Source organism: Chaetodon auriga, chromosome 16 (assembly GCF_051107435.1).
Source record: "Chaetodon auriga isolate fChaAug3 chromosome 16, fChaAug3.hap1, whole genome shotgun sequence".
Classification (NCBI taxonomy): domain Eukaryota; kingdom Metazoa; phylum Chordata; class Actinopteri; order Chaetodontiformes; family Chaetodontidae; genus Chaetodon; species Chaetodon auriga.
In genome coordinates, this window is record NC_135089.1 from 7,649,814 (window position 1) to 7,666,951 (window position 17,138).

The 17,138-nt window shown below is 40.9% G+C and overlaps 3 protein-coding genes across 3 annotated transcripts; all 3 read right to left on the minus strand.

Moving 5' to 3' along the window:
• Nucleotides 1-318: 318 nt before the first annotated feature.
• tyk2 (tyrosine kinase 2) lies at nt 319-9,489 on the minus strand. Its single transcript, XM_076752454.1, has 24 exons — nt 9,362-9,489; nt 8,623-8,825; nt 8,386-8,509; nt 8,170-8,302; nt 7,916-8,079; nt 7,197-7,575; nt 6,913-7,095; nt 6,453-6,610; nt 6,249-6,366; nt 5,965-6,148; nt 5,748-5,854; nt 5,473-5,643; nt 5,288-5,375; nt 4,916-5,043; nt 4,105-4,240; nt 3,497-3,648; nt 3,247-3,397; nt 3,066-3,157; nt 2,788-2,974; nt 2,316-2,434; nt 1,494-1,666; nt 1,292-1,409; nt 1,053-1,163; nt 319-966 (listed from the first exon to the last, which is right to left on the minus strand). The coding sequence occupies exons 2-24, from the start codon at nt 8,804-8,806 to the stop codon at nt 823-825; spliced, it is 3,504 nt and encodes a 1,167-aa protein (XP_076608569.1). The 5' UTR covers nt 8,807-8,825; nt 9,362-9,489; the 3' UTR covers nt 319-822.
• Nucleotides 9,490-10,707: 1,218 nt separating this feature from the next.
• On the minus strand, nt 10,708-15,129 carry LOC143334498 (hsp90 co-chaperone Cdc37). Its single transcript, XM_076753318.1, has 8 exons — nt 14,739-15,129; nt 14,121-14,402; nt 13,133-13,238; nt 12,918-13,033; nt 12,625-12,747; nt 11,711-11,893; nt 11,546-11,617; nt 10,708-11,367 (listed from the first exon to the last, which is right to left on the minus strand). The coding sequence occupies exons 1-8, from the start codon at nt 14,844-14,846 to the stop codon at nt 11,227-11,229; spliced, it is 1,131 nt and encodes a 376-aa protein (XP_076609433.1). The 5' UTR covers nt 14,847-15,129; the 3' UTR covers nt 10,708-11,226.
• A 356-nt stretch (nt 15,130-15,485) lies between these two features.
• cmc4 (C-x(9)-C motif containing 4 homolog (S. cerevisiae)) lies at nt 15,486-17,078 on the minus strand. The gene is made up of 3 exons (XM_076752845.1): nt 16,962-17,078; nt 16,794-16,853; nt 15,486-16,708 (listed from the first exon to the last, which is right to left on the minus strand). The coding sequence occupies exons 2-3, from the start codon at nt 16,849-16,851 to the stop codon at nt 16,572-16,574; spliced, it is 195 nt and encodes a 64-aa protein (XP_076608960.1). The 5' UTR covers nt 16,852-16,853; nt 16,962-17,078; the 3' UTR covers nt 15,486-16,571.
• Between the last annotated feature and the right edge of the window lie 60 nt (nt 17,079-17,138).

Genomic DNA, 17,138 nt, shown 5'->3' on the forward strand with positions numbered 1-17,138 from the left:
AGTGACCTCTTCCTGAAAATTTGAAAGGCAGGGTTTAAAAATACTGCAATTACCCTGTAATTGACGAAGCTGATTTCATTACAATAGACCCCTAAGCTAGTGGTTCTAATAGAATATAATAGAGAAGTAGGACACAGGTCATATTATTTCACCAATATGTGAAGTGATACAAAGGTATGGAAAGGTTTTGTGTGTTACATTTCAGTCGTAGTGGGTAGTTTCCAAACTTTGTTGCATAAAGGATGTTTGGTAACACAGATGTGAATGCCACATTCTGTAAAACATTTGCATACTATTTTTAATGTAAGTATCCATCTGTTTCAGTCTTTAATGAAAGGGCATGTGAAAAATGGTTTATTATTACATTCTGTATTTGTTTTTCAGGTTCATACAAAAATGAAAGGTAAATGTACAGTAACCATACACTCAAAAAAACATAAAGATGAAACATAAAATGCAACTTATTAATCTCCCAACCTTACAGAAATTCTTAATACTTAATGTGACATACGCAAATCTATAACTTTTGAAAGACAAAAGTTGACAGTCGGTGGCTGAATGTCCAGGGCATCACTTTTCCTGATGACATTCAAGTCACAAGCCAAGAAAAAACACACTGATTGAGTTTATCAATGTGTTAATATCACATCTGAGAGGATAGCAGTGTGCTTTTATCAAAAAGAAACCTACAGTATAAACACATCTATGTAAAAGGCAGCAGGCATTGCACAGGAGGAGACATATTATTGGCTATCCTGTAATATACAGTTGCCACAGAGGCAAAGTGATGACATGTAGATGAGTAGATCTTCAGAGTTGTGATCAGCAAATCTGAGACAAGGAAAAGTTTATATTAGACTGCCAGTCGTATGTTCGGCGAATAGCCTCAAACCTCTCGATGAGGGATCTGAATGTTGGCCGTTGTTTTGGATCTGCTGCCCAACACTGCTCCATTAACATCTTCACCTGTTGGTAAAAATAAAAGTTATCAAAACAGCGTACTCATAATGCCGACAAAATGTCAATTTTGTTTAACATGCGTGTAATACTACCTCATGCGGGCAGTCTTTGGGACAAGGCAATCGCAGATTTTTCTCCAACAGTTTTATGAGTACCATGACAGTCATCTGTCGCTGGGTTGGCTCCATCATTTCACAGAACTTCTACAAAACACACATAAGAGTACATTGTGCATTTAATACAATGATTTAAAATTTACTTGATTAGTCTCACATGAAAATATACAGTATGCAAGGTTTGAGTTTGTTGAAAGAGGCCTGTGACGACGTACTGTTGGAGGGTTTTGCCTGTGGTCACAGCGTGTCAGGATCTCATACAATGTAACGCCAAAGGACCAAATGTCAGAGGAAAAGGAAAATTTACTCTCTTTCAAGCACTCGATGGCATACCTATGCAGTACAAAAAAAAAGTTTAGTGGCCAAAGTCATGGAGCGAAGCACTGAATAACACTGTTAAGCGCTGCATGAACTCACCAGAACACTGGACTGTCTCCATGCTCACGGACTCGATAGTAGATCTCGCCTTCAGGGATGTACTTTGTCAGGCCAAAGTCTCCAATCTTTACCAAACTGTCATTTTCCACTAAGACATTACGAGCAGCAAGGTCTCGATGAATGTATCGCTTTGAATGCAAGTACTCCATACCCTTTAACAGAGAGCAACATATATAAAAGATGGATAAAATTACCAAGAAGGGGCAAAATGTGGATTTAAAAGGTTCACTTTAAAACTTCAAATATCCATTCAAAACCTATTCCTGTAGCATGTCATTTTCAGCCATGCGAGCAGCATACATTATTATTGCTGCTGTGGCTCAGTCCACTGTGAAGACCGGACACCAGTGACTGGTCAGACTTATAGTGCTTTGTATTCAGGGCACTTCCCCTCCCCTTTGCTGTACTGTATATCTCTGTTCTTTTATGCACTGTACTATGCCTTGCTGTAAAACCGATTGCCTTGCAGAGACAAAATAAAGTTGAAGTATATGGCCCCATGGATGTTAATGTCTGTCTGGTTGGTCTGCCCACCACTTTATTCCAGTCTGAAACATCTCACGACTATTGAATGGATTACCATCAAATTTTCATTCAAGGTCCCCAAAATGAAATGATGGCTTAATGTGAAGGATTATCTACTTAAGGCAATTTCAAGTGAAAGTAAGTTTTCACACATCTTCTGACGGAAAGAGAACAGAATGCAGACATGTCTGACTTTGGCACACAGCATCAGGACTATTGGAAAATCAAATGCAAATGTATATGATTAGCACAATCTACAAACCTCCCCAAGCTCACCTGACAGATCTGCTGAGCAAACATCAGGCACTGGGGCACACCCAGTTTACGTTTAGAAAGGTACTCTCGCAGACTCCCCAGAGGAAGGTACTCCATTATTAGCTGCACCACTTGTCCTCCTGCCAATGGACAACACCAACAGAGCTTTTATCCTCCTATGTCCATTACTTTTCAAAGGCAAGAATGACCTGTTGCCTATCCTGGTACTTAAGGGGCTGTGGTGCTCAGCATGCTGCGTGTTGAAAGCTCATAATATTGACATACGATGGAAACAGTGTTACACTTTCAATAGATTTTCAATATTTGCAGAGGAACAGCAGGGATCAAAGATCAATTCCCTGAACCATCCACTGAGCACTGCAAGCTAAAAGAGAGTATTGAGCAAGCACTCCTTTGCACATGCACACACTGCATGCTGATGTACATTTCAATAAACATATCTGAAGCAGACAGATGACAAATGAGGACTCACCCAGTTCAGTGCAGCAGCCTTTGTACTTCACAATGTTGTTGTGGTAAAGGCACTTCAGGATCTCAATCTCCTTCATCCAGCTTTCCACATTGCCATTCTCTTGTTTCAAAGCCTTCACTGCTACTTGTTCTCCTGTCCCATCGTTGGCTGGGTCATACATGTAGAGAGTCACCTTTCCAAAGTGACCCTAGAGACAGAACAATGAGCAGTGCATCACTCATAATAAAAAGATAACATACAGGAAAAAAAAATTACGGTGATGGAGTATAAGAACTCACCTCTCCCAAGTCTCGCATCTTTTTCAGGTAGCGTTTATGGAACATGCTGGGGTCTTTGCCAGGGAGACCTTCACTCGGGGATATATCAGAGTCTGTGTGCAGAAGCAAAAAACATTATTTAAACGAACCAAAATAGATTGAGAAAAAAAACAAAAACTAAGGTGAGAAAGTAAAAACCCACTGTTGATGATCATTTTTGGGAGCTCTCTGAGCACAGTGCGGAACGAAGGTCTCTCCACAGGCTCGTACGTCAAACACATGCTGATAAAGCTGGCCAGTTCCGGGGAGGATGGTTCAGCTAGACGGCCCTTTTGCTGATAAAAGCGTTCTTTCTGTTAGGGGAAAAAGGTTCCAGTGTTACAATGAGAAATCAGAAGAATAAAATAGGCAGGTGCAGTCTGTGGCTGTTGGAAAATAAATAAAGGACCTACCTCAGACAATGTGCTTCCACTCATGGGAAGATCACCGTTGTTGCAGATTTCGAGCAGTGTGGCGCCAAAGCTCCACTGATCAGAAGTATTGCCAATGGATGTACCACTGTCAACACACTCAGGAGCGATCCATGGGATACGTTCAAGACGCTCTACAGTGCAGAATAGTGATAATAAAAATAACAGAAATTACGTGTATCATTTTAAGGCATTTTAAATCTCCAGGAGCTCTGGTTAAACTTCTTGTAGAACTCCACAGAACACCAGAATTTAGTTTCATATGGTTATAATTTTTGTTAAAACATGAGTATAGCTCCATTGAAATTCTGGTTATACACCAGAAAAATACCTACTAAAGACTCGACAAAGTTGCTCGTCTTTGCTCATGCACTATTTTGGGTAGCCTAGTCACATTGTGAGACGAAACAGCAAAACAACAGGAAATCAAAGTGGTCTGGTTTAAGTTTCCTGTTTCCTAAATCTGATAAAAAAAAAAGGCAAAACGGTACACGAATTACAGAATACCTGATGCTGACTGAGTTGGGAGACTTTCTTGTAAAGTGAGGTTAATTATGAGTTTGAGTTTGTGTTCAGCTGCTGGTACTGACCTTCCCGTGAAAGGACACTCAGGGCAATGCCTGGGTCACTCAGCTTGACAAAAGGAGTAGTACCGTGCTCCAGACCACGCCTTGCCACCAGAATGTTCTTGGCACACACGTTTCCATGAACCAGCCGATTGGTCTCCTACAATGATAAAAATTGTATTGTATTAACTTTCCTGGTTAAAATAAGTTTAACACAAACTATTAAAGCTAGTCAGTCTTCAGGCAACAATGAAGTTCACTTGCAGCAGTTATCTTAAAAATTGGTCTGATAAGATTATTTCATTTCCTGCCTGCAGCTCAGACTCAAACCTTGGTGTCCACAGGAAAGCCAAAAAATATCTTCCCCACTAGCCTACAGCAGCTGATTGTTAAGTGTAAAGACTATCTGGGTTTAAATTATGTAGCACTTGTTTTACTTCATTATCACTTCACTTTAATGACCACTTAGCTGTGATTAGAATGGACTGCATCTTTATAGTGCTTTAGTCTTACTGACCACTCAAAGCGCTTGACAACACAACATGCATGGCAAGTTAAGGTTTATTATCGTGCCCAAGGACACTTCAAAAGCCAGGAATCGAACCACCGACATTCTGATTTGTGGACAATTTGCTCTACCTTCTGGGCCACAGCCACCCCAAAAGCTTACAGCAGCTAGTCCTTGGACAGTCTCCCATCCAAGTATTAACCAGGCCCGACCTTGCCTTCCGAGATCGGATGGGATCGGGCGTGTTGAGGGTGCTGTGGCCGAAAGTGACGTATAGTGAATTATAGTATGTGGCATACAAAAAATCAAAGTAGTGTTTGAACTCACAAGATAACTGAGGGCGCTGGCAAGTTGTTTTGCAACAATTAATTTCCACTGAGGAGTCACTGATGCCTTTTCTTTGTGAAGGAAAACATCCAAAGGCCCAAACTCCACAAATTCTTCTACCATGATGTCTGTAAAGGTAGAAACAAGTGTGAGAGGTCCAGTCTCTGGCACAGCCAAAAGCAAAAATGTAAACAAGTAGCATCCTCCTTAAAATAGAAGAGGGTAGGTGTGATTTTGCATTTGCTTTTTGGTTCACTTGGTATTCAAATCATAAATTTGAGTATAAACACAAATCATCATATGTGATGGGGAAGCAGAAAACGAGGAAGCTAACAGTACAAGTGTGTTTGACAAGATGTGTGTTGTGCTTACTCTCAGATCCTTTGACTGACACGCCATGAACAAACACCAGGTGGCTGTGGGATACCTGGCTCATGAGACTTGCAGTTTCAAAAAATGCCTAAGAAAGACAAAAGGAAGGAATATTGAGAGACTAAACTGTCACTGTTATTATCATGAGTGTCGGTTACCATTAACACAATGACCACAAGGCTTACTAGTGCAATATCTTTGTGGCTTTGGTCTAGAATCTTGAGAACCACTTGGATCCCTTTGCGGTCAGTGAAGTTGTTGTTGAACTCGTCATCCTCTTCATCGTCTCCTCCTCCTCGCACCAGCAGACGTCCTGAGTAGATGTTAGTTCTGGTTCCACGGCCCAAATGCTGTTCCTGCTCATAAACACAACACCCGCAGGTCAGTCACAGAGCTGGGAACACAAAGCTTGTCAGGTGGTACAGATGGGCTCATGGAGGTGGCAAGTGGGTCTCATCACCTGTATAATCTCTCTATCCTTGATCGGGAGGAAGCGTAGCTGGGTCATGTTCAAGGACAAGGTGTCAGTGTGAACACCTTGCCTCATCACCAACAGGTTGGATAGCTCTACATCACACACAAACCAATGTTAAGACCCAAATATCCCACAATACAGAGTAACTTTGGCATAAAGCAGCAAAACATGTTGAGAATTAAAAAGTCCAATAAACACAAACCTGCTTGTCTTGGCAAACAGCATTTTTTGACAGTAAAGCTGTCTGAGCCAGACTTGAGCACAAAGGTCTTGAGGCTGTCTGTGAGCTCCTTCACACTGGAGAATTCTCGGTCCCAGCCCTCCAGAGAGAACATCGAACCCTTGTGCTGGATCCGAAACTGCTTGTGGCTCAGCATCGATCCTTTCTATGTGCCACACGTACATACAAGTAAACACAGTAGCTGAAACCTTTCACCACCACTGCAGTGCAATAATTTCCACCGAGGAGCGTGGGTGTCGACTTACCTCATTTTTGTTCAGGACAGCTAGGATGATGCGGTGATAGTCGAGAGCACTCCAACGTACAAGGAAAGCTCCGTCCTCTGCTGCCTCCTTCTTCAGCTTCAGTAGCACAAAATCATCACTGGAAACACACCAGAGTTGAGACAGTCTTTCTCGTTAGCCTGTTTGTGTCTGTATGTACAAGTGTAAGAAGAGGAGAAAACTCACTGCATAGGTCCATGCAGTCCATTTGCTTCACTCAGCACTACCCTTGGGGGAGCCACTTCATGACAAAGATAGTGGTGGGCGTCTGCAGTCAGCCGGTAGTATCCATCTAGGAGGGAGATGAAGGAACCAGCCTCCTGGCTTGAGTTCATCTGAACCTCCTACATACACATACAGAAACCACTAGCTCACAATCAGAGCTCCCACCCACAGACACATACAAATTCAAAACATAATAAAATGCCCGAAGCATACCAAAACCCTCTTATAGCCAAAAACATATAGAACTGGAGAATATATGAGAATCTATGCAGTACATTCAGAGGCTTTAAAGACTGAGCAATCTGTTCAGCTGAAAGAGTCATATGCAGTATATTGTTTGGACTAATGTATCACAAGCACATCTACCAATTAAATTAATGTATTGCTGCTTTTACATAAAAGGGTAAACAATTACTCTCACCAAGCAGCGATTGTCTTGAGTGCTAATGCACACATTAGCTCCAGTGATGGCTATGTGAGTTATTTCAGGGAAATCACAGAAGGAGGTCCATTTATCGGGAGTGTTCGCATACGGCTGGCTGGACTGTTTTGTTTTCCTCATGTAGTTCAGAGAGTCATTCCTGAAGTAAGTGTTAGCCTGTGCCTAGGTGAAGAGACAGAATGAACAGAAAGTCCACACTAGCAGAATGGACAACATGTCACAGAATTAGACCTTCAGAAGCTTGAAACTGCATTTTGACAAACCTTCTGACCGGAGACCTTCCTCCACTGAATCCCCTTGGTGCCGGTCACCATTACTTCATGTGTGGCGGGAGCTGTAAAATTGTCCTTCGAGGCACCCTGCGCATGAGTGGTACTGGAGTAAGAGCTACTTCCATCCCCGTCCTCTCTCAGTTCCAGGTGGGTTACAGGGAAGGTCTCTATACCAAAACGTGGTGCCAAGTGCTCGAGAGTGGAGATGTACTTATACATGATCTCGTGGGTGCCCAGCCGCCCTTTATCCACAGTGTGCTGCTGGAAGGTGCGCACAAAGTCTGCAAACACCCGCCGGATCCTGATTTTTGTCAGCAAGTTGACTTTGGAAATGTGTTTGGCGAAAGACCTTGGAATGCAGCGTAAGAAGCTGAAAAGGAGACATTTCAATGTTACCTGGATCCAGCAATTAAATTTGATTAGAAGACGCTTTGATGATCCAAAGGAGAAACTGGATTGTCACAGTAGCAGAAAATAGGATAAAAAACAGTAAAACAAGCAACCTAATTATAATGAGACAAATACACATCTATCGTCAGAACACATTCAAATTAATATAGACTGTTTAAAATCTTTGTTGACAAATTGACAGATTGAAGTGCAATTAGTCACTGCTACTTTTCCACAATTTTAGCTGTACAAATGATATAAACTAATAGCTTAAACATATGACTCGACTGTGCCATATTCACTCCTTTCAAAGTAATTACCTGATTTTTTTGGCGACGTCTTGTACGGTGCAGCCTGTTTGCATTGCCTGATGTGAGAGGTGGAGTACCGCCATCCCCAAGCTCTCGTTTTTGAAGCGACTTAGCTCCTCCTCTGACTCAATTTCTTTCATCTGCACTACTTCGTTCACAAATTCATATTTAGCCTTTTGGAGACACAAGAAGCAAACAGGTTAGGCACTTCACTATGGTGAGCACAACAAAAAACTGTTTGCATGTTAATGTTAAACACGAACCTGGGAGAATAAGTACTCCAAGGATGTGATTTCAAGCAGGGGAGAACCCCCCTGATCTGTCCCTGATCTGACAGCATAACGGGACACAGTTGGCTCCTTCTCGTTTAGTCCGTGCCAGTTCCGAAAGTAATACCTAGGTACAAGAAAACCAGTGTGAATATGCTCAGCGTGTTTCATCTGCCTTGCTAATACAGTATTAGAAAAACACAGACTAACCTCATACAATAGTGAAGTACCAGGTTGGAATTGTCCTCTGGAGTGAAAATGTGGTTTGGACTGTACCAGCAGCGTGACAGTGGATTGTACAAAGCAAACAACACATGGCACAGAGGAGTTATCCCTGGGGAATAAACACTGAGGTTACACACACACACACATGCCACCAGCAGGTGAAAATAACCTGCTTTTATTTAGTTCTGTGCAGGTGTATTTGGTCAAGGCTGTCACTCTCACCCACTGCCTCTGCGGCCAAGATGCACAACTCCTCTGCTGTGACGTCTCCACTTGTGTGAGACAAATATCTTTCCCCTTCTTTTGTCCAGAAGAGGTAGACATGGATGCCCTGACCCTGAGGAGGCTCACATGGGCCCGGACACGCCCCTGGCCTTGAATGCGTGGACCACCCACATCTAGACATGGTGTTGACAACCAAATATCTAACACACACACACACACACACACACACATAATTGTTAACCAGTATATATGGCTGTTAGGATATTCAGATGTTATCCATTAAGGCCTGCGTAAACACAAACGTAAGAGCGATTTTAAAGCGACACATTGCGCTTGCTGAAATAACCATAGGCATGTGTCATTTTACACGATGATGACTTCACAAAACTAGGCAGGTTCACAAATGACAAGAAACATTTAGAAATGCTGACGATAGGTAATATTAACAGGATGGGTTTGTCATAAGGCCTTCCGGGGTTTACACCACGTCCAACATTGTTGACAGCTACATTGCTCAATACTCTAAAACCCTGTATAGCACAGCAGGTAATTTATCTCAAACAAATGTGTACAACACACACTGGCTGCGTCGACGAGTGGCCCAAAACATGGGTCCTCCTCATATAACGTTATTTCACAGAATATCGGATGCCATGGCTACGAAATAACTGTAATACAAACATTATTAAAGGCATATCTGTGAACTTAGCAATGTATATGACTGTTAAGTACTTACCATTTAATGGCGAGCTTATGAAGGCGTTTCATAAAAAACACTAACACGCAGAGATGAACCGACAGTCGAGCTTCATTCCGGGCGGACTTCCCCCTCCGCCTACGCTGTAACGACGAAAGTAGAGAGACAGCTGCTTACCGAAACTAGCACGGTCACGCCCTCCAGACGTGTACGAGCACGTACACACTGCCCGAGCTTTCAAAATAAAAGTCAGGCTACTACGAAAGTGATTAAAATTACGTTTCGGATTTTAAGCAGTCGCAGTAAAACTGTCCATCTATTTATTTGCTTGTGTTTGAAATGTGATTAGGTATACTACAAACCTAATTATGAAACAAACTTTAATGTATCACTGGGGCTGATTTCTGCTGGGTGTCTTGGAGGACTAAAGAAATTTATATTATTCTATAAAACCACGACGAATCTATAAAACTATTAAACTACACAACATGTAGACATCAAAAAGACTGAAAATCATATATGTATATCTTTGATATTTTATTTTTGTATTCTAAGGGTAATTGTGAGTGTTTTTACTTGTTACAGTAGCAAGTTAATTGAGTAGAGGATCTGAGTGCTTCTTTCACCACTAATGTTTATCATCCATCATAAAGTATATGCATTTATAATATCACACACACACACGTATATAAATTTACAAAGCTTACCTTCAGGGCCGCTGACATGAATCCTGTGTCATTTCCATTTTGATTCAACAGAAGAAAAATTTAATTACATCAGGACTTAAGGAATTTGGTTCCTTTATTTCCTCCTGTTTTTTCCTGTTATGCACATTTTTCTCCGTGAGTGCTTGGTGTTTGGTGTCAGCGTCATGTTTGTTCTGCCTTTTTTCTTGAGTAAACCGAGGCTGAGCTGCCCTTCATCATTTACTTAGTTTACTTTGTAAGGTAGTCCTGGTATTACAGAGAAAGCTTGCAGTGCTTCAGTGATCTCAACTCACCCTTTTCCTCCATTTATGTACTAATGGATGGGCAATATAAAGCTGCAGCATGAGTCATGCCAGTGTAAGCAATCATCATCAGGCCGAAATGAAGAGCTTTTTGTTTAATATTGGTTGTTGTCTTGTAATGTACACTGTGACGCACTGAAGGACATAGCATATCTACAGTACCGCTGAATCTCTAATGTCGCTTGAAAATACTGAACCCTTCACTAAAAATCCCCTGCACAGATGCACTAGGTCCATATAAAAAGCAGTGGTTGCCAACACTACAGGCCTCATTTTCTTGTGATACTCTTATGACTCACATGTTTGACCTCTAACTTTTATGATTTGAAGAGCAAGTCACCCACACATTGAGTTTTTAGACATAACCACAACAGCCTGGTCTTCAGTAGTTGGATATAATTCAACCGTTATTTCAGCAAGTTTGTAGAAAATGTCATTCTGGGGAAATTACCATCGAATACATTGGTTGCTCAAGCCCTAGGAAGTCAAACAAAAACCTTAAATTTGGAAATGACAAAAAACAAAAGGTTAAATGCACAAACTGAAAATGTATAGAATGTTTTTAACATCACAAATTAAGCAGACAGGCATGTGTGCACATACACACCCCCACAAAAGGACAAGTGTATACAAATAAATGTAAGAATACAACTTTAGTGATGTCTAAACAAATAAAACACCTTAACACAGGCAGCAGTTTGTTTTCCAAGCAAGAGATGCTGATGCAATGTACTTGTGCAGTTAGGTAAAAGCTAATCCCTTAAATCTCAGCTAAATATTTTCGAGAAGGTATTTCATTGTTCCATGATTGGCAAACTAGTCATACACATCGTGGAGTTGCAATACAGTGGGCAAGTACATTTGCGGAAACAACAAATCATAGCATCGATGTTGGTCATTCCTTCTTAGGTTCTTCCTGCTCCTGTTTCACTTCCTCATAGGTGGCGTCTTCCTCCTTCTCATCCCCATCATCTGTCTTGGAGTTGGGGACCCAGAGACCAGAGTCTATGCACCTCTTCATGTGAGTCTTGGCCTCCTAGTTAGTGTAAAACACATGACATTTATTAACAGACCCAAAGTAGGACATAATTGCACATGTGAATCAGATACATTTACAGAAATGAAGTTTGATTTCAGCAGACTTTATTGGTCAAGACACAGTCTCCTGTTTATGAGGAAAAAACAAAACTGTATAGTTTAACAAAGACGCTTACCGTTGGGTCCATTTTGCTAATAACTTCTTGTAACATTTGGATGTCCTTCTCATCAAAACATTTCTGCATCTCCTGAAATTTAGAACATATGTTGTGAGGGATTTTAAGCTAACAAGGGACGAGAAAAGGAGAATTCTGAGGCTTCCTGAAAACAGAAGAACTTACGGGTGGCAGGCTCTCGTACACTTCAACAGGATCAAGCCCTCCAGGTCCCATACGCTTTTGTCGCTCCTCTTCCTCATATTCCTTCATGGCCTTTTCTATGCGGATCTTTGCCCTGCCCCGAACCCGGTCCTTAAATGAGTCCAGCTCATCGTTGAATGCGTCCTGGTACTGCTGATCTGCTGTCTGTGAGAAGACACATCACCTGGTGTGTTGGTGGCCAGACCAATGAGTATTTAATGTAACATTCCTATTAGTATTTGCATTTGTTTGGCTGTTTCCACAACAGAATTTTTTAAAAGTTAGAGTGACTTAACACCCTCTGAAAATCTTGTTTTTGCTGACCTCTAATGGTTTAACTTCTAAGGTTGCTGCAGTGATGTACAGGTGTACTTCAGTAATCCTTGACATCACTGCTGTGAGTGACCACAGGTGCAACAAAGCAGGAGGTGAAACAGGCTTGACATTTTTAACCAGAGAGGGCAGAAAAACTCAAAAACTGTTCAATGTCGTAAATTGATCTTTAACCTGCATTTTGATTGGAACAACCAAGGACTACATTTAGTTTCAATTTAAAAAGTTCCCATTCTGGAGTTAGTATTTTCCAATGATCCAGAAACTATTGTAGCACGATAAAGAGGGAGAGAAAGGGAGAGGCAGTTGAGTGAAGTATTCAAATAACTGCAGTTCTCAAGAAGAAATAAATAACTATAGTGACAGGTGGTCTAGAGCTACATTCTTCTTTTCCTTCATTCACTGAATTCAGCTCAAACATCACAGTCACAACAATCAATACAAAGAAAACCCACTAACTCTGTGCCATTTCCTCATGAGTGAAAAGCTTTAATTGCTGAGTTTCTTTCCTCTTTAGCTCTGCAAGTTATTTCATTAGATTTTGTAGCATCCAAACACAGTACCTTAATCTTGGCAAAAAATTGACGAAAGCAACCGCGGGGGTCCACCTTGAGGCTTTTCGCCAATTCTAGAATGAACTGCATGACAATGGTCTGATGAGCCACTTGCTCCATCAGTGCGTGTTTCTAAGAGAAAAAGAAGCATTTTTAGAATAATGTACATTTTTAAAGAAAACAATGTGGAATAAACAAGTGGTGGCAAATAAAAAGGCCATAAAACTAACTTCAGTATATCTGAATCTCAAAATACCTCAGAACAAAATGATGAAAAACACATTCCATTTTGTAGTGTTTACCTCCTCAACTTCAAGGTCAATGCACATGATGACCAGGTAGTTGGCAGTCTCTTCACATACTAGATGAGGGTTGTCAGAGAGGTACTTCTGGCTGTCATCCCAACGTCGCAACATACCTACAGTACAGGCAGCAATGAAGGACAATTGCTACTTTCGAATTCTAATACCCTTTAACATTCAGTAAATAATGTTGAGTGCATGCCACTGATCCTTACCAAAATGTTTGATCTGCTTCTCATATTTCTCCACAAAGGTTTTATGCTTTTCCTCTCTCGCTTCTTCGGTCTCCTCAGTAGTATCAGGGATGACATTAACAATGCTCTGTGGAGGACAGACAATCATAACAGACTGCTGTATGTCTCTGATTTCTTGAGGGAGAATGTCATATCAGACATCACTGGAAACTAAGGGTGTGAAGATGAACTAATCTGCATCAGAACATTGCAAGAAGAGTCAGAGATAAGTGCAATATGAAGACTTAAAACAAATCCTGTGTAAAATTTGAACCATCTAAGGTTGCATTTGAAGTTAATTAGACTCTATGTGTTTACGTGTGACCCAGTGCTAACTCCTCCAATCACACACCCACCTCCAAGTCAGTCAGTTTTTAAATCATTAACCAAGACATCATTTATGAGCCTTCTAAACTGACTGTGTTTATGTGATAAAGAATGTGGCTCAACTCAATAGTGTGGCTCATTTATGTATTTTAAGACAAAAATGGAGCTCTATGCTGATAAAGAATAAGCTATATCGAGCTCCTTCTACACTGATGTTACAAGATAAATACACTGTGGTTATGATCTCTTTAGGGAATTTGCTGATAACAAAAAACATGGAATAATAGTGCCATTCTTTAACAATTAATTTGCCCATGACTATTGCATAATTACAATCTTCTAAATCACTGCCACTTCGTTAAAATAGGGGCTGCACGGTGAATACCACAGGTGAAAAATATCCCCATATGACAGCAATTTAAAAACAGACTTTAAGTTATGTTTTGTTAGGCATGTCTACAATAACTGAATCGATACCGGATGTTTGAGCCAGATACTGATATTTGATATATACTTCCATTTATTGCGACCCGCTGTAAAATGTAAAATTTCTTGCAGTACTGAAATAAAAAGGCACAAAGAAAGGCTCTGAGCATGTGTCCAGAAGCCGTGGTTTTCTAGCAGCCCCCTGCATCTTCCTCACCTTGCTGAAACCATCCTTGCTGAGCGTGTCGACGTTCCACGGCATCTTCTTCTCTTCCCGGTTGTGCTCATCCATCTTCTTCTCCCACTCCCGTTCCTCTTTTTTCAGTTTCCTCTCCTCAGCCTGGGCTTTGCTCAATTCTGCTTTGGTATCCTCCGATTTTGATAGGGACAGCTCTTGGACTTTCTTCTGTGCCTCTGCCACCCTACGCCGGCAATCACTGAGTGTCTTGTTGATGTCTTCACCTTTTCTCTTAAAGTCTTCCATTCGTTCCACACGTGCCTGAAGTGCAAATATTGCAATATCAGTTGCAACCACAGGTGCAAGGGTTTCATCTCCATCATAGTCTTTAATTATGCATCAATACCAATCTCTCTGCAGTAGGTTGGTATTACAGAGCCATTGTCTTCAGCTACGATGGACTTCCACCCTCCATTACTTTCTCAGATGCGGGGCTGATTACAAAAACTTAAATATGTCTAAGGGATTATCAACTCGAATATAATCATTTGTAATTGCATACAGCACCAAATTGAACACAGGAAACTGGCTAGCTGTTGCAGTGTAATGTGCACCAATTATGCTAACATCTTTAAATTGTGTGCCTTAAATTTGTACCTGGTGTCTCCATCTGAAGAGACTGGGTGTGTCGATGTTTGGGTGGGTATCATCTTCATCGTCTGACACCTCAATGTGGTCCCACACGCTGTAGTCTATCCTGGACATTATGCCAGCAAGAACCTAACGCAAACAACGTTAGCTTAGAATATGACTCCGCGAAGTTGGTGGGCTAAACGAAGCTAACCCGAAACTTCAATCAAAAAAGCATATAACGCAAAAACGCTGCTCTTCTCAGAAATGTCTGTTGGTATTCAATGCAGCGGCTGGCTGTATTTAATCAAGCCAAACTCAGATGTAGCTTCCTACCTAATGTGGGCTAGCAAGAAACTGCTACAGAATTCTAGAAAGATTTGCTGCTGCAAATTTCCGTTTGACGTCAGCACGTACGGACGTAAGACGCCGGAAGTACTTCTTCAACCGTTTTTCAACACTTCTGTTCTTCCTTTAAATGATGTAAAACATAGATATGATTTATTTCCTCTTCTTCGAATTTTTTTTAAACTTTAATATCAATTAAAATCTTTTCACTTTTACATGTTTTTTCCTATCTTCTTTTCTCTAGCTTATATCTATGTATTTTCGGAAACCTCTCTGGTGTATACAGTATTAATATGCTTTGCTTATGTAGTTTATGTAGTTCATTCTTCTCAAGAACATTTTTTTTTTTTAGTATTTCCAGCATTCTGCTATACAGAAAACATTTTCTCATTTTTTTCTAATCTCAAAGAGTAAAGAGTCCGTACTGAGAGTTTCAAAGTTTATTGAATTTTATTTTGAAATGTGGATATTGGAAAAGATTCTTCAAGGACGTAACAAATACGCAAATGGTCAACAGGCTAATTTTTTTTTTTTGTTTAGGCATCATACAGCAATCAAAAGCTCCTTTCTAGACGAACAGGTGAGTTGCACAGGGCTGACATACAGCAGTCACACTGGGAGAACTTCACTGTTGAAGAGAAAGATTTACCAGTTTATCTTATAACAACAAATTGAGAATGACAGTGATATAAACCATGCGGAATGGCAATCAAAATCAGAGAAACTTCCGCACATAATAATGCACAAACGTTGTTTTGAATCATTTTCTCCATTTCCTGCCCTGATGCACAAGAACAATTTTATTTACATAAAATTTACATAAAATGTTATTTACATAAAATTGTTGCATTGGTCTGCAAACAAAAGCGGAAGTGGCTTAATTATCATCTTCAATAACAAATTAAATTCTGTATGCAGTAGTGTGTACTTCCCTGCATAACTTTTCAATAACATTCCCTTTGCATATGAAAAATAGTCCCATAAAACCTGCAAACAGGTCGCCTGACTTACTGCATTATTGAAAATAACAACAGTGTAATTTGTCCTACACTACCAGGTGTAACAAAGCTAACAGGGGACTCAGGTCTGCACACATTCTTACAGTCTATGGGTCTATTCAGTCAAAAAATAATTTCAATTGCCTGTGTGGGTTCCCCTAGGACGCGCATCTGCGTCAGTGGCTCAGTGCTGACATGCACAACCATGTGCCTCATATTGACATGACAGAAAATAAAATTAATATTGTGATGTCCTGTTTTGTGCTGTGACTTTGCCAGAGAAGTGTGACATTTTGATGTCAAACATAGATGTAATGAATTAAACTCAAAACGTCTGCTATGAGAAAGGCCTGTTCACATTAAGATTAGATAACAAAGTTTCACAGATCCACATTTTTCCCAACGATCAAACAGCTCCGTACACTGCACTGCTGCAATACGGCGTGTTACACAGTCAATAAAACACTGACACAATGTTCTGTCATTATCGCCATCAGAAGAATCCCACAGGAAGCTATGTGTTAGTTTTGGTCTGAGAGGGTTTTGAGTCCTTGAACCCGGAGCAGCAGATGGACTTTGCAGCCTGCGCCTCACAGCACCGCCGCATCTCCCTGATCACATCCTCACACATGCTCTCCATGTACTTGTTAGCTGCAGGAAGGGGACGCAGTTAGCTGAACGATAATGTGGCGTTTGCTCTAACACATTATGGCATTGGAGAGGCTGTCTTTTGTACCTTGTAAACAGTGCTGAATTGCACATGCTTGCTTTTGACACGGATCTTTCTGTGGCATACCTGAAAGGGAACAAACAGGGATGATTTTTAGAAGCTGACCATTAACTTTAGTGGTAAGTAAACACACATCAGGCACTTCATTACAACGACCCCAAGACTGACTCCCACCTTCATCAATCAGACCGGCTGGTGAGGATGTATGATGGTCAGGTCTTTAGAGGAAAGGTCGTTTACTAATGTTAGCCACTCATGCCACTTCCGCTTGCAACTGAGAGGCGAGTGTTTTGGTCATGTGACGTGCTGATAGCGAATCAAATCATGTCTGCAAAAGTGCAACAGCGACAT

Bases quoted from the DNA above. Each gene is read 5' to 3' on its own strand.
- LOC143334498 (XM_076753318.1), bottom strand. From the start codon at position 14,846: ATGTCCAGGATAGACTACAGCGTGTGGGACCACATTGAGGTGTCAGAC. The intron at 14,403-14,738 runs GTACAAATTTAA...TTTGCACTTCAG, and splicing joins TCTTCAGATGGAGACACCAG to GCACGTGTGGAACGAATGGA. The intron at 11,618-11,710 runs GTAAGTTCTTCT...TCTAAATTTCAG, and splicing joins TGTACGAGAGCCTGCCACCC to GAGATGCAGAAATGTTTTGA.
- cmc4 (XM_076752845.1), bottom strand. From the start codon at position 16,851: ATGCCACAGAAAGATCCGTGTCAAAAGCAAGCATGTGCAATTCAGCAC. The intron at 16,709-16,793 runs GTACAAAAGACA...CCCTTCCTGCAG, and splicing joins AATTCAGCACTGTTTACAAG to CTAACAAGTACATGGAGAGC.
- tyk2 (XM_076752454.1), bottom strand. From the start codon at position 8,806: ATGTCTAGATGTGGGTGGTCCACGCATTCAAGGCCAGGGGCGTGTCCG. The intron at 6,149-6,248 runs GTAAGTCGACAC...TGTGGCACATAG, and splicing joins CTGTCCTGAACAAAAATGAG to AAAGGATCGATGCTGAGCCA. The intron at 1,667-2,315 runs GTGAGCTTGGGG...TCTCTGTTAAAG, and splicing joins TTGCTCAGCAGATCTGTCAG to GGTATGGAGTACTTGCATTC.